A 16271-nucleotide genomic window follows, 5' to 3' on the forward strand; every position below is an offset into this window, starting at 1 on the left:
CCCTAATTGGCAATCCGCATGGGACTTATGGAATAAGATTTGCAATGTGTATGACAAGCAAAGCCCTACTTCTCAAATGTATTGGCTGAAACAACTCATGGACCTTCGTATAAAGGAGGGCACTTCCATGTCAACCCACTTAAATGAGTTTTATTCCATTCTCAGCCATTTGTCTTCGCAAGGAATCGAATTCAAGGGTAATCTCCCTCCCTTGTTTCTCTTAGTTACACTACCTGAATCATGGGATATATTTCGTACTACTATGTGTGTAAACATGCCTACTAAAGGGTTAAAGTTACAAGATGTAAAGGGTGCATTCTTCAATGAAGAGGTTAACAAAAAGAATGTCGATGCTTTCTACTCCTCTCATGTTTTGACAATTAGAGGCAATAATGATAGGAGCGGTAATAACCACTGTAGGAGAGACTCTCGGTACTCTTGTTCTCAGTCACCTGGACAGTCTCATAGTAAGTCCCATGGCCATAAGTCCTCATTGACTTGTCGTTACTGTGGGAAAGCAAGATATATTCGGCCACAGTGCCATAAAATGCACAAAGACAAGCACAAGAAAAAGGGCAAGGGTAAAGTACAAGACAAAAATGATAATCGCAACATTGTCCATAGCAAGTCCAACGTTAAGATTGAAGAGATTAATGCCGTGCAGGCTGATTCTGATGATGATGTCATACTTGCAACTTCTTCTCTTGATACTTCATGGCTAATTGATGCCTTGTCAAGATATACTTAGTGTTGCTTAATAGATTCAGGAGTTTCATTTCATGTGACCTCTCATAGAGAGCGGTTTCACTCCTATCGCAATATGACTGGATCTGTCCATTTGGGTAATGACCTGGCATTAGAGATCGTTGATATTGGTGATGTCTAGTCGCAGTTTGGTCAAGAAGTACATTCACTCTTCATGATGTACATCATGTACCAGCTCTCCAAGAGTCTTACCTCTATTGGCACTTTGAATGATGCAAGTTATATTGTCTCCTTTGGTGATTTCTCATGGAAGATTATCCATGGGAATCTTGTCATTGCACGGATGCTAAGCCAATGCTCTCTCCCCTTGCTTATATCCGAATCAGTTGACCATGTTTTAGTAGTAGATGTACTTCCACATGTATCTCTTTGGCATTGTCGCATTGGGCACATGTCTATGAAAGGAATGAAAATGCTTACTGATTTGCAGCATCTTTTGTCCTTGACTAGAAGTGTTTTAAGTCTTGTGATCACTATTTATATGACAGGCAAACATGTAATACCCATAAAAAGTTTGGTATGACACACATGGGTGAGCCTTTGGCTCTTGTTCATTCAGATGTCTGTGGTTCCATGCCCTACAAGTCATTAGGTGGCACGAAGTATTTCGTTATCTTCATTGATGACTATACATTTAAGGTTTGAGCATACCCTATAAAGCAAAAATCGGAAGTCTTTGCTACATTTTAGCATTAGCTTACTCTTGTTGAGAATTAGTCTAGCTATAGGCTGAAATGCCTAAAGGTTAGATAATGGAGATGAGTATGTCTATAAAGCCTTTGAGCAGTTTTGTGACGAGAGGGGTATTAAGCGTCAATTGACCGCCCTATACACCGCACCCCAAAATGATATAGCTAAGCATATGAATAGGACAATTCACGAGCGAGTCCATAGTATGCTTAGCCAAACAGGCTTACCACAATATTTTTGGGTTGAGACAATTACTACTACCATATACTTGATTAATTAGTCCCTATGTACTACTCTTAACTATCAAGTTGCAGAGGAGGTATGAATTGAAAAATCCCCCTCATATGCTCATTTATATATCTTTGGTTGTGAAGCTTTCTACCATGTTCCCAAGGATAGCCCAATAAGTTGAATCCTAAGTCTGTGAAATGCATCTTTCTTGGTTATGGAAATGTAGGCGAGATGGACTATCGCCTATAGGGTCCGCAAGCTCCGAAGGTTATCCGCAACCATGATGTTGTTTTCCATGAGAAGAAAATGCATAAGCAACCTAAGCATATCGTTGAGATATACGAGTTAATATTTCAAGAGGAGCCTCCTGCTACTGTGTACAACCAACTAGACAGCCTACAACGACCGCTAATGCTCCAGTGGCCCACGTCCCTAATGCTCCACAAGATGTATAGGCCTCACATCTTGTTTTAAAGCGATCTACTAGAGATAAACGACAGCCTAAGCGTTTTGTACCCTCTATGGATTGTATTATGGTGACTGATATTGGTAAGCCTCTTACTTATGATGAGGCCATGCATAGAGGTGATAGTCACTCTTGGAAGAGAGCCATGTAATCGAAATTTGACTAAGTGTAGAAAAATCATATGTGGGATTTGGTTCATTTGCCTAGTGACAAGCATGCTCTGTCATGCAAGGTAGTGTACGAGTTGAAAAGTATCCCTGGACCCCCCAAGCCAGCATACAAGACCAGATTGGTTGCTAAGGGTCCCAAGCAGAAACACGGTGTGAACTTTGATGAAATCTTTTCTCATGTTGAGAAAATGACTACCCTACACTTGGTATTGCCTTTGGTTGCTCAACTTGAATTGAATCTTTATCAAACGGATATCAAGACAGCTTTTCTTCATGGAGACTTGCAAGATGAGATCTACATAGAGTAGCCAAAGGACTTTGCAAAACCTGGCAGGGACCACCTAGTATACCGATTGAGAAAGAACCTTTAAAACCTTAAGCAGGCACCTAGGGAATGGTACCACAAGTTTGATACTTTTATGCATTCATAGGGATATTCCCGTAGTAATATTGATCCGTGTTTATACATGAAGACTCGTGATGGCAGCCTTATGATTTTGATCCTCTGTGTGGATGATATACTCGTTGTTGGGAGTCCTCATGATGAGTTGGATGCCTTGAAAGGTCAGCTCAAGAAAAGCTTTGACTTGAAAGACAGGACAGGCCTCACATATCCTTGGGATGTGCATTACGTGCGATCACTCTAAGGAGCTTCTTTACTTGTCATAGAAGGAGTACATCCAAAAGGTCCTTGAGCGGTTTCATCTACAAGATGTTAAGCCTATTAGATATTCTTTACCTTCTCATATGAAGATTAGGCCGGCCAATTATCTGTTGTTTGATGAGCAAAAAGACCGAGATAACCAAGATCCCTTATGCATCCGCAATGGACAGTTTGATGTATGCCATGATAGCCACTCACCCTAATATAGCATTTTTAGTGGGAGTTATAGCACGCTATATGGCTACACCTAGTAAACGACATTGGCATGCCGTCAAGGGTATCATGAGGTACCTAAAGGACACAGCAGCTATGTGCATTTATTATGGTGGCCAAGATACAGGAGTCGTGGGGTACACTAACTCTGATTATGCAAGATGCAAATAGTAAGAAGTCCATCTCTAGCTATGTCTTCCCCTTTGCTAAAGGTGCCATTTCCTGGATGTCCAGGGTGTAAAAATGCACGGCCCTATCTACTACACATCCTAGGATTACTGATGTGGTTTCTACACTGCATTCCGATTCTATGAGTGCTATTCAATTGGCTAAGAATCCGATCTTCCATGAGAAGACAAAGCACATTGAGATGTGTTCCCACTTTATTAAAGAGGTCGTTAAGGACAAGTCCATTGAGCTTGTTAAGATCTCAACTAACTAAAATCCTTCAGATCTGCTCACTAAAAGTCTCTTAGCGGAGTGTTTTGCCTTCCTTAGGAAGTTGATGGGTGTTGGATGAGATGATGTTTTTTTCTCATCCTATTATACTCTATGTACACTTGTACTTTGTCACTTGTTTTTCTTGTTCTCTCCTTACTAAGGGCACATTCGTCTTTAAGTGGAAGGTTGTTATAGGGATAAAAGCACCTATGCCTAGCCACCCGTGTATTAGTTACATTAACAATATCCACATCGTGCATTAGTTACCTGCACACCAATACCTTATAGGTGGCACGCATCCATCACTGTCCCTTCATTTTTTATTCTTTCAATGACATTTGAATAAAGGGAAAAACGGTCACACATTGTGACTATTGGAGTTCTCATATCTTCTTTTTTTTTCGTAAAAGGTAATTGTATTAATTACGAAACAAGAGTACAAGTTTCCATGATTACAAGATACACGAGGGCTCTAAGCCGACGTGTAAGATCCCAGTACTAAGCCACACAAAAGTTACACAAGTGGTGGCAAAGACCCAGAGGAAATTGCCATATGCCAGGTAAGCAAGTCCTCCCGAGCGAGCAAGTCCAAGTGCCGAATGAGATCTATCTGCCAATCCAAGAGACCTTTAAGCCGGGCAATGTGTTTCGGTACATTAGAGGCGGAATCAAAAAGAAAGGCATTCCGAGTGGTCCAATTGTGCCAGCATCCCCAGAATCTGAAGAAGTGAAACAAGATCTTCATATGCGACTGTGGCGGTGTGGGGTATTTTGGGCGCACAAAAACCCAATCGAACGGGGTGAGCGAGGACCCCACCACTGTACGCCAAACCTGTGACAAGAGCGACCAGATCCTCTTGGCCAGCGGGCAAGAAATAAATCGATGCCGGGCCGATTCCACAGTACAGAAGAAACAATTGCCATTCGAGATTCGACGCTTGGAGAGGGCCGAGGCAAGAGGAAGACCACCAATCATCACCCGCCAAAGAAAGACCTTGCACTTGAACGGTGTCTTATTCAACCAGCCCTCCATCACCGTTGCCCTCCACCATGACTGAGATTTCCGCAAACCCCATACAGAATTAGCTTTAACAGCCAGCCATTGATGATCTTTCATCAGAAGATGATACACCTGATTAGCAGAGGCCTTCTCCAGACTCAACCGGCCTGCAAGGTCCCAGTCCTGCCAAGGACGATCCACCGCAAGGGCAGGAAAAGGTTGCCTAGCCTGAAGTACCAACAAAAGCTGCTCCCATAAGTCATGGTAGCCACGCGGGATTCTGAAAAGTCTCCTAGCCGTACGAAACGATGCGAAGACATTACGACTGGCAAGGGTGGCGTCCGCAACTAAAGTCACCCCCAGACGGGCCATGCGGTTAAATTTTGGTCGAAGCTCATGTTTGTCTTCCCACGAAAGTAATCTTGAGACTGCCAACAATTCCAGTTGAAAGAAGTTAGCATGCAAGCGGTCCTCCGCTAGATGCCAACTCGCCTTTTGGAGCACCGCTTTCCAGGAGCCGACCAAATGCAATAATAGAGAGGAGACGGGGCTGGAAAACCGAGAGTCTGCATTAAGGGCATGCCACCAGGAGCCCCGAATTTGTGTATTGCCATGTCGAAGCCCGCTGTCCTCAAGAAAATAACAGGCTATAATGGTCCACGGGTGATGATCCATGTACATAGCGCGAAAAAGTGACCAACGAAGGGCCAGCATATGAGTTTCAGCATCCAAAATAGCCCCACCACCCAAGCGTTTGGGGGTACATGTATGTGACCACGAAATCCACGAAAGACCTGCGTGCAATGAATCCTTCTTCCATAACATGAAACAAATAGGACGCGTGAGAGCCTTCAAAGTAGTAGGAGTCCAGGGCAGCAATGGCAAGAAATATGTGAGCATTGGCAGCATAATTGTTTGCGCCACTTTGAGGCGGACATGAAAGGGCCACGCTTGCGACTTCCAATACATAAACTTAGCTGCCAGTTTCTGTGAAATCCACTCCAGTAGCTACTTTGGCCGAACAGCAACACCCAACGGGTACCCAAGATGCCTGACAATGGAGCCACGGGGAACAACCTGACCCTGCCAACCCAATGATTGTAAATCCGACTCCGTGCAGCTAAGAATGGCTGATTTGAAGGCGTTGATGCGAAGACCCGAAGCATGACCAAAGAGTGTCCAAACATCTAATGCCTTGCGAATGTTGTCCTTGTCTGCACGCAAAATCATAAAGCTATCATCAGCCAAAGATTGGCTAATGAAGTGCTGCCCCAAAGAAAGAGACAAACCGGCTTGCGACTTCCAATACATAAACTTAGCTGCCAGTTTCTGTAAAATCCACTCCAGTAGCTCCTTTGGCCGAACATCAACACCCAACGGGTACCCAAGATGCCTGACAATGGAGCCACGGGAAACAACCTGACCCTGCCAACCCAATGACTGTAAATCCAACTCCGTGCAGCTGAGAATGGCTGATTTGAAGGCGTTGATGCGAAGACCCGAAGCATGACCAAAGAATGTCCAAACATCTAATACCTTGCGAATGTTGTCCTTGTCTGCACGCAAAATCATAAAGCTATCATCAGCCAAAGATTGGCTAATGAAGTGCTGCCCCAAAGGAAGAGACAAACAAGCCAGCTGATCAGAAGCTGCCATTGAAGATAACATTGAAAGAACCGGGTGAGTCGCCACGGCAAAGAAGAGAGGACTCAAAGGGCAACCCTGTCTCACCGAGCGTGCAAGGACAAATGGCTCTGTAACCCCACCATTGAGCATAACACGCGAAGAAGCCTCAGCACTAATGGTGTAGATCAATCGGGACATCCGCGCACCAAAACCCATAGCAGACATAAGTTCAGCAATGAAAGACCAATCTAAATAGTCAAATGCCTTTTCCAGATCCAATTGAATCAATACCACTTCCTGGCTAGAGTGCCTTGCATAGTCAATGGCCATTTGCACATTTAAGATATTATCCAGAATGTTGCGTCCCTTAATGAAACCATATTGAAGAGGATGCACAATCGCTGGAAGGTGCTTGTGGAGCCTATTCACCATGACTTTGGAAAAGATTTTATACATCGAGCTCATCAATGAAATTGGTCTCCACTGTTGCAACATTGACGGCGAAGGAACCTTTGGAAGCAATTTGATAAGGCCCTCTTTCCATGAGGAAGGCATGACCCCTGTTTCCCAAACCTGCTGAAACATAGCTACCAATGGCTTCACCAGTTGCGTAGGAGTGCATTCTCTCTCTCCCTCCCCCTTTTGCTTTTATAATTTGTGTATATATATTGAGAGAGGGAGAGGAAATGAGAGAAAAAGAGAGGGAGAGGGAGGGAGAGGGAGGAAATGAAAGAGGGAGGGGGATGAAATGAGAGAACAAGAGAAAGAAAAAGAGAAAGAGAAAGAGAAAGAGAAAGAGAGGGAGAGAAAGAGAAAGAGAGGGAGAGGGAGAGGGATGGGGAGGAAATGAGAGAGGGAGAGGGAGGGAGAGTGGATTCTCTCTCTCCCTCTCCGTTTTTCTTTTATAATTTGTGTATATATATTGAGAGAGGGAGAGGAAATGAGAGAGAAAGAGAGGGAGAGGGAGGAAATGGGGGAGGAGGGGAGAGTGAGAGGGAGGAAATGGAAGAGGGAGGGGGATGAAATTCTCAAAAATTCATTGGTGAGGCCATCCCAGCCAGGGCTTTTATCCTTGGGCAGATGTAACAAAACATCCATAACCTCCTCCTCACAAATATCTGCCTCCAAGGTAGCTCGCATATCAAGTGGAACCTGATGGCGGACCAGATCATAGAAAACTGAACGTGCATACGTAACCTCGTCAGAAGGCGACGAAGAAGAACCAAGACGATCCCGAAAATAATTCCTGCACATATCGACAATGGTGTGCGAATCAGTAACCATGCGACATTCTGAATCCTAAAGTCTGGTCATATTTTCTCGAGCAGGAGAAGCATGCAAGGCGTGAAAGAACTTACGGGTCTGGCAAGCATTATCTTGCAAATTGTCCGTCAAATTGTGTAATTTGGCCTGTTGATAGGATTTCAACTGAAATTCTTTAATAAGATCGCCCAAACGCTGCGCTAGTGATAATAGAAAATCATCATCTGGGGTATCCACCAGAAGCGAAAGAACCAAAGTCAGTAAGCATTCCGCTGCATGGTGACGCCACCGGCAAAGAGAGGCATGATGTATCCCATACTGGCGAGCGACCCGTTGCACGTTAGAGACCAGTCGTTCAAAAGAAACTGTGCCCTCGGAGGCAAAGTCCAATAAAAATCTCTCAATCAATTGCTACATATAGCCCTGAAAGATTGAATGCTTCAAATAAGAAGTGTTGAAACGTAAAGGGAGTCTATCCAACAACTGCATAAAAGGTGCAATGGGTTGTGCCAGTATCTCAAGTTGGAGAGGGAAATGTTCGGACAAGGCATATTGCTGCAATACTTTCATTTCCAGCATCTCAGGCAAAAAGTCATCATCCTGCATGATGTACATTCGGTCCAACCGCGACCATGTAGATGCATACTGCGCTGAATGAAAAGTAAACCCTGGAAAGGACGGATGTAACCAAGATCATAGATCTTGCTTAAGAGCCGCAAGAGCAAAGACATTCCACGCCCGACTTTCCGGAGCATCCATCACCAAATGCCCTGAAGTGGACTGGGAAGAGTCAATACACATATTGAAATCTCCCATCAAGAAACCCCTTCTGCCAAGTGACATGGAGCTCTGCAAAGTCTTCCAAAGATCCCGGCGAGATAAAGGGTCATTCAGAGCATAGAGGCCCAGCAACCATAAGATCTCTCCTTCAAATAAAATTTCAATTACCACAAAGCGGCCTTGCACATCATTTTTAATAAGAATAGGCTGATATTTCTCATGGACAATCATAAGCACTCCAGAATAATGCACATCATGTGTCCCTGCATAAAATAAGCGAAAACCATGACAATCCACCACTTTTCCTACATCACTGTGACTCTTGTGTTCCACCGCACACAAGGCATCCCACTGATTCTCATGCAAGACAGTCCACATGGCATGTTGCTTATGGCGAGAACAAATGCCTCACACATTCCACGTGGCTATCTTCATATATCTGAAAAAAGAAAAATCAGGAAGGAGGCACCGCTTGCCTCGATTTCACCTTGTCTGCTAGAATGTCAAGAACACCATCATCCAGAAAATCAGCTAAGACTGCAAAAGAATTCGGCCGGCCAGCTTTAGAAGTAGATGGTATATCCACTGTCTTAGGGGTGGCGCGGGGATAACAACGATCCCAGGGTGTAATCACATTGCCTTTAGAATCAAATGCTAACTTAGCAGGCGGGCCCTTGGGCCCGTCTATATATACTTTCCTCGTAGACTGATTACGGGGGACAGAGGGAGCGATAGTACATGCAACATGCTGTGAAGAGGCCATTTCTTTCCTGTGCATATACATGCGCATTGAATCTTGTGACATAGCAGGCCCAGAATCCGGCAAAGCAACATCCAACTTCTTACCTTTTTTGGGACGTGCCTCTATCCATTCATTGTTACAAGACTCCAAACCCAAAACCTGTTGTTTACCTTTATCCAAAACACTGGATGGCTGGGTTTCCTCCTGTGAGGGAGCATCAAGCACCATGTCATCCCTGGGCGGCACAACATGCACATTATCTGAAGACGGTTGCCTCTCTGGGCATTCGGCCATAAAGTGTCCCAATTTACCACACGAAAAGCAATGTCCCGCAAAGTTACCCCATTTCAAGCGAAAATGTAAAGGATGCATGCCAAAGCAATTAAGGCGCAGCCACGTAGGCCTCTTCCTTGTAGTGTCCCATAACATACAGAAACAACCCACACCGGGCATTCACATTGAAGCAGGCGCTGAAAGTCTGCCATAGGGCGCCATGGCACGACATGGACCAAGCGGCGATCAAAGAATAATGGTAGTTTGGACAGGAGCTCAGTCCGATGCTTGTCCGAGTTCAGCAGTACCTCATAGAAGCCTCGAGGTCCAACAAAAATCTCCTCAACACACTCCCCTTGCAGTAGATGGTGCAACCACTGGCGAATATGGGAAAGCACTGGAATCCTGCCAGTGAAGAAGAGTATAACTGCACGGTCATAAAACACTGAAAAAGAGCGCAAGACCGTTTTCGGATCCACCGTTGCCTCCAGAACCTCTTCAGTTCCCGCGTCAGAAAAAGCTTCATGATTATGCTGGACATAGTCGCCAAGCAACGTATTGGCAAACTCCAGCAAATGCTCCCAGTCAATCTCCTGGGAATCCACAGAATCAGAGGCCACCTGAGCATAGAACGATCCTGATGACCGATTATCTCTTCGGGCGTATGCTTGGAGCGTTTACCCGCAGGCTGAAAGTCAAGAGCAAGCAGCATCTCCTCTGTACACAGCACCATATCCTCCGGTTCCTCTGCATCAGAATCCGGACCAAGAGCGGCTACCGTTTGTTCAATAAAAGCCATATCCAGGCCAGCCAAGAAAGATAGCTCTCCAGAAGTGTGATGTGAAGAGAGAATCACGATCACTAATGATTCTTCTGGGCAGCCCATGTAGCTTGAATATCTCCTTGATAAACAACCTTGCAATGTCTAAGGCTTTATAGTTTGTCTTTATTGGAACAAGGTGTGCAACCTTAGTAAGCATGTCAACCACAACCATGATGAAGTTGTATCCTCCCTAAACTTGGGGTAGGCCAACAACAAGTCCATACTGATGAATTTCCATTTCATTTGGGGAATGTCAAGTGGTTGTAACTTCCCTGGCATCTTGACATGTTCGGCTTTGATACCTTGACAAGACAAACATTCAGTGACATATTTAAGAACGTCACCTTTAAGCCTCTCCCAATAGTAGCTCTTCCTAACTGCATTGAGAGTCTTGGCATAGCCAGGATGTCCTGAGAAAGGGGAATCATAAGCTTCCCACAATATCTTCTGCTTAAGTAACTCTCTCTGATCAGAGGCAGGACTGCAAAATCAGTGCACCACCCGGATGCAGCAACCGGACTGCAACGGAGAACCGGACCGACACGCACAGATGAACCGAGGTGTCGGGCAACGGGTCAACCACAGGTGAGGCTTACACGCGGCTGCGGCAGGCTTGCATGCTGACGCAGAGCAGTCAACGGGGCAGGCGCCAAGGGATCAGGCGCAGGCGGTGCAGAGTGGCAGGGCACTGCAGGTGCCTACGACTCTCTCTCTCTCTCTCTCTCTCTCTCTCTCTCTCTCTCTCTCTCTCTCTCTCTCTCTCTCCACCATAGCTCTTGCTTCCACCCTGTGCTCCCACTTTAGGGCTCACTCCCTTCAAAATAGACTTCAATGCAATCTCTTTCTATGTCTTAAAGTACAACAAATCCTTTCATTTGTTCCACTTTGCCTCCTAAAAATAGGTGTACATCTTGATTGACTTTTCTTGTTGCCATGGCTACCTCTCCTAGGCAAAAATGGGCTTTTTTCTTTTGAATCTCTAGCCTTCTTAACTATTTCTAGTTTGAGAAATTACTCGCAAATATGTTGATTCTCTACTCCAAGGATTTAAATTACTCGCAAATATGTTGATTCTCTACTCCAAGCATTGAACCTTAATGCTCAAGCAATCAATGCAAGGATTAAAAGCAAGCAAACTTGTAATTGTAAGCACTACTAGTATTGAAGTAAGGACCAAGCCAAAGCTCTGATGCTGCTATAAGTATCTCATACAATACAATATACTTTTTAACTATTAGAATTTCTATATTTTCATGACTAAACATTTCAAGAAAATGAGAAGAATGAACACTTCAAACTGAATATGATAATTATTCAAAAACAAATTACAACCATAGAAATACCAAAAGAGATTGAGACGAGTTGAAAATTAAAGATAGGCAATCCCCACAGGCCAAGGAAATGTTTGGTCAACTTTTTCATAGTAGATCATCCCCATAATGCCCTAGCATTGTTAAAAAAAGTAAGTCCAAAGGACCTTTGATGAAGGGATATATATTCAATGATTGTGTGTGAATGAAGCATCTAAACAAGAAAATTATAGAATTTATCCTTGTTTTGGAAAGCTACTTTCATATTCCAAAGAAATACTTTTTGCAGCTTAGAAGTTATTAATTGCAACTTTGAAAAGTTTCTTCTTGCAATTTTAGAAGATTTCATCAATAAAAGAGGATACAATAGGCTCTCTCTATTTCATACCTACAATATCCCTTAATCGATGAGTTAATAAAGACCTAGCCTGAGAACACTACAACCCTTACTGCAACATGTCATCGTGATATTATTCTAATTTGTGGGTTGATTATGATATGCATAGTTTCATCTCTTGTACTTAAGTCTTTTCTTTTTTACTAGACCTGTAAATCATCTTTGGCTCACTTATTAGGTGAAACCCACTTGGTGCTCTCTTATTGTGAACCAAGAGCAGACAAGACACATCTTCAGCAATCAAAGCTCGTTTCTGCTACAGAACAAGTTTCTTTAGCCTTTTGGATATGGAAATTTTGCAGACCATAGTGAATCAGGAAGAGAGACTGCAAGAACCTGCATGCATGCTAAAAGGTAGTGTGTTTGCATAGCTGTGGATGTGCTACGCTCTTATGAGAAAGTTAAATTTACATTTTGGTTTATGATAAGTAGCAGCTATCACAATTAAACATGATCACCAACTGTATCGAATGACTACTTTAGGACAAACATAAATTGCACAAGAGCTTTAGGACCTCGAAGAATTCCCGGCATGAGAAAGAAAGCATAAAGAGCGAGTGCTGCAAACATCAACATCCATCTATAACATATGCTGCAAAATTACAACAAGAAACCAAACTTCAGTGATCAGCATCAAAACTCTTGCCGTGTGCTTCCAAGTACTGCAGTATAATCACTTACTAGATGTAACCAAGGATCGAACTTAGCCATGTGCATGCTGTGTCTCTTTGTACAACATTCTGTGGTTGAATCAAGGTAGTTGGGGGAACACTTTCCATAAGATATGTATGTTGGTGTGACTGTGCTAATAATGGTAGATTTTCTGGACTTGATGTGAGAGAGTCAGGATCCAAAGCAATGTTGTGAGAATGATCAACCAATTCATTCTTTGAAGATGGACGGACAGGCTGAAATGCTGCGTTTTGATGTACAGCATCCGGAACAGTCACTTGGAGCTGGGAGTCCAGAGGAACAAGTTTGGATATGCCATCCTTATTCACATGTGCAGAACCTTGTTCACAACTCCCAGCTGTTCTGATATCCATGCTTCGATCTTCTGATCGCAATGGATATGGATGCTACGTCTGCATCACCGCGATCAACCCGCATTTGATGGAATCATAACATTCTTCTGCGTTACAGAGCTTGCTGTGTCTGAAAATGGAGCAAGAAGACGGGACCGTGAACCGTTCTTCTGCGTTACAAGGGTTGCTGTGTCTGAAAATGGAGCAAGAAGACGAGAGCGACAACTGCATTTCCGAACTTGCTGTGTCTGAAAAGCGTGGAAAGTTGTATCACCGGGGGTTTTAAGGGATGTAGATTTACAAAGAGCACGCTTCTCTGAGGAGGAGGAGACCATGGCGTGGCATACTGGTTCTCCTGTCTTTACTTTTACTGATTCTCACTCAAGCGACAGACATCAGAAGTCCGTGTGCTGGTTCTCGAACGTCCTGTCTTGCCTTTCCACGAGTCCCGAGTCCCGACAGACGTCACAAATAGCAAGTACCCTAGATAGGGATTTATGTATATATCACGTTTTTCTTTTGTGTGCGCGCGCGATCGAATATATATGAAATGAGATGACATCACACTCGATTTTATCTAACAGAAGTTGCTAACACCCTTTAGGTTAGTGTCACATCCCTAACAGAAGTTGCTAACACCCTTTAGGTTAGTGTCACATCCACGCTAAGCCCTTAACTTTTCGTTTTTGACTTGTTCATTGCTTCTACAATACCTAAGCTCGATGTGTTTGCAAGGCACGGTCTCTTGATTGAGTCATTGCGTCTCCTCCAATTAGTATGAGGAGAGAGGGAGAGGGAGACAAAATGGGGGGCATAGCAAGGGCGCGCCACCCAAGTCCCACATACCATCATTTTTACCCCCAATGCGGGAGCCCACTTGGTTGGGTATGTTGCATGTGTTGCAAAGCATAAATCCATCAAGAATGAGAAACGAGCTTGACCCATCTAATAAATCACTACCATGTGTGAGATATAATGCTTTTGTTTCTTTAAGTCTCGCATACATCTAAAAGAATTTGTTGCCTTAGATTGAATACATACTAAAAATTATTTGATGAATAACCAAAGGTTTAGGATTATTCTCTCATGTGTGATAGAAAATAGGTTAGTTCACAAGCTCCACTATGGATGATATAGATTCTAATATAGATATAGATGGCTTTATAGTATTGTGGAACTTGCAACTCAATACAAATGTCTATTTTGTAATTATATTGTGGTTTGATTGTTACCATTTAACCTATTGATATAAAACATAGTTAACATTGAGTACTTTTCATTAGCTTGATAATGCATTTGCTTTTTCTTCTCTTTCAATAGTTCTCATCAATGATGAGTTGTCTATATGTACATCTTGCTCTATCAATATTAGAGCATAAGCCAAGCTCCTAAGTAAGCTGATCACATCAATGGAATTCAACTTTAGATAGCAAGAGGATCCACACCACTCATTGATTAAAGTAGAGTCCACCTCAAAGTACCAAATTCATCACCTAGATTTAAGTATTTCCTCAATACCATCTTCTTACCACTCTAGTCATTTCATAAGATTTGTAATTTACTCCATCTTTAAAATGTAGTAAAGATTCAATTTATATTCATCAATGATCTCACCATTGCATTACCCACATGCATTCTAGTTGAGTAATCTGAAAAGCTTTGAAAATTTATGTGCATGAAGCTCAACTCTTTGTTTAATTGGCATGGCATGATTAAATGTGACTTTTCTCAAAAACAAAAGGTTTACATGTTATAAAGTTTAGATAAGCTTAGAACCTCAATGCACAAGCTTAATATAGCCACAAATTTCCACTCACTTAGTTAGCATCCTATTCAAAGTCACCTACAAAGTCAAGCATTGGTGCAGGAGCACATGGGCCATACACAAAAAAAAATTAAATAGTTCAACACCTCCAACTATAAGAGATACTACAACAATGTGACCAACTTCATCCTTCTATTTAAAGGGAGGTCTTAGTAGCTTTTTGACAAGTAGCAATGTCCCCATGTAACCCCTATTGGCAATGGCCACAAAGGATGGCATATCTAGGACAAACCCCATCTTAGATAGCACTTTTTGCAATCTTCGCCTCTTATAGAGCACAAACATCAAGCCTTCTCTACATCAACGACCTCACATGCAACCATTCTATTGCTGGAGTACATCACTTTTATGTTCTAGCTTCTAATACTCAACTTTTATCCATGAATAATATCATAGTTAATATCCAGATATTCATTGCCATCTTCAACCCAATAGTGTGCACATGTTCCAATGGATATCTTGCATGCTTATGATGCTTTAGGAATTCACTTGGCAACATTGCCACAATGACTTTTTATGAAGGTTTGCCGAGCTCTACAAGGCTTACACAAAATTGGGGGCAAGGCGCATGGTGCTCTCCCTAAAGTTGAAGGTACAAACTAATGTGATCAATTTAGATTATTGCTCTTTGAGAGTGACATTTAGAATGAGTGCTCCCAATGAGACCCTACAATTTAGATTAAACATTCATTTCCTAGATTATTGTGGTGCATCTTAAAGGTTGTTATGCCAGGAGTGCACAAGAAGAACCCTCTTTATAAATGTTGTGAGAATGGTCATCAAGAGATATGGCCATGCTAAGACTCATTCTAGGTTGAAGATTTTGGATGAAGCTAACAAATATTCAAAGTATATTCTCAATGCTATTTCTCTTCATCCTAATGCATGTATTCTCCAATAGCTCTTATTGGATACAGAAGATTACCTTTTGCAACTTAGGAAAGGGCTAGGGTTGAGAGTGTTAAAATTATATTAAAGGGGAAAGCCATAGAGGTGAATAAAACTAGGTCAACCCAAAAAAAAGGCACAATCCAAGTATGGCAGAGATGTTTGTGCCTTTGCAAATGAGTGTTAAGATGCACACTATGGTCTCAAACTTCATCAAGCTTCTTCCCAAATTTGTTAGGCAATAGCATACTTACAATGGTAAATGTGTGCTACAATATCATCACTAAGGCTTTGGACCTAAGGATCAAATTTCTCTTCCCTTACATACTACACCATGAGCAACATGGGTTCCTATTTGGATGGAATCTGCATGATTCATCCTCCACCTTGTAATCTCTACTGAGTGTGCCATGGAGAGGGGAGGTCAATTTGCCTAATCAACATGGACCCTAATAAAGCATACAATCACATTAGGTAGGAATTTTCTAATAGTTGTGATGTTTAATCTTGGCTTTTCTTCTCAATTTTGCAAAAATGTGAGCACCTTAACCACAAATGCTTCAGCCATTGTTGGCATTGGTGGGCTAATATCCCACACCTTTTAGCTTCATCAATTAACCAGACAAGAATGTCCGATTGCCCCCTTTTATTCACCATCATCATTCACCTATTACTACAG

The 16271-nt window shown here is 42.7% G+C and overlaps 1 protein-coding gene across 2 annotated transcripts in view; it reads right to left on the reverse strand.

The window, feature by feature from the left end:
- Positions 1 to 13353, reverse strand: part of LOC148015977 (isoprenylcysteine alpha-carbonyl methylesterase ICME-like) — a 46573-nt gene extending 33220 nt beyond the window's left edge. The window contains exons 1-2 of one of the 2 annotated variants that reach the window (XM_087664789.1): positions 12536 to 13353; positions 12370 to 12446 (exon numbers count right to left, since the gene is read on the reverse strand). In XM_087664789.1, coding sequence (XP_087520915.1) covers positions 12370 to 12446; positions 12536 to 12900 — 442 coding nt within the window. In that variant the 5' untranslated portion in view covers positions 12901 to 13353. The remainder of the gene's footprint in view (positions 1 to 12369; positions 12447 to 12535) is intronic. The other variant, XM_087664788.1, reaches the window with a different exon arrangement.
- Positions 13354 to 16271: the final 2918 nt, after the last annotated feature.

This window comes from Lygodium microphyllum, chromosome 23 (assembly GCF_053477565.2).
Source record: "Lygodium microphyllum isolate KBCC chromosome 23, Lygodium_microphyllum_v1.1.10, whole genome shotgun sequence".
Classification (NCBI taxonomy): domain Eukaryota; kingdom Viridiplantae; phylum Streptophyta; class Polypodiopsida; order Schizaeales; family Lygodiaceae; genus Lygodium; species Lygodium microphyllum.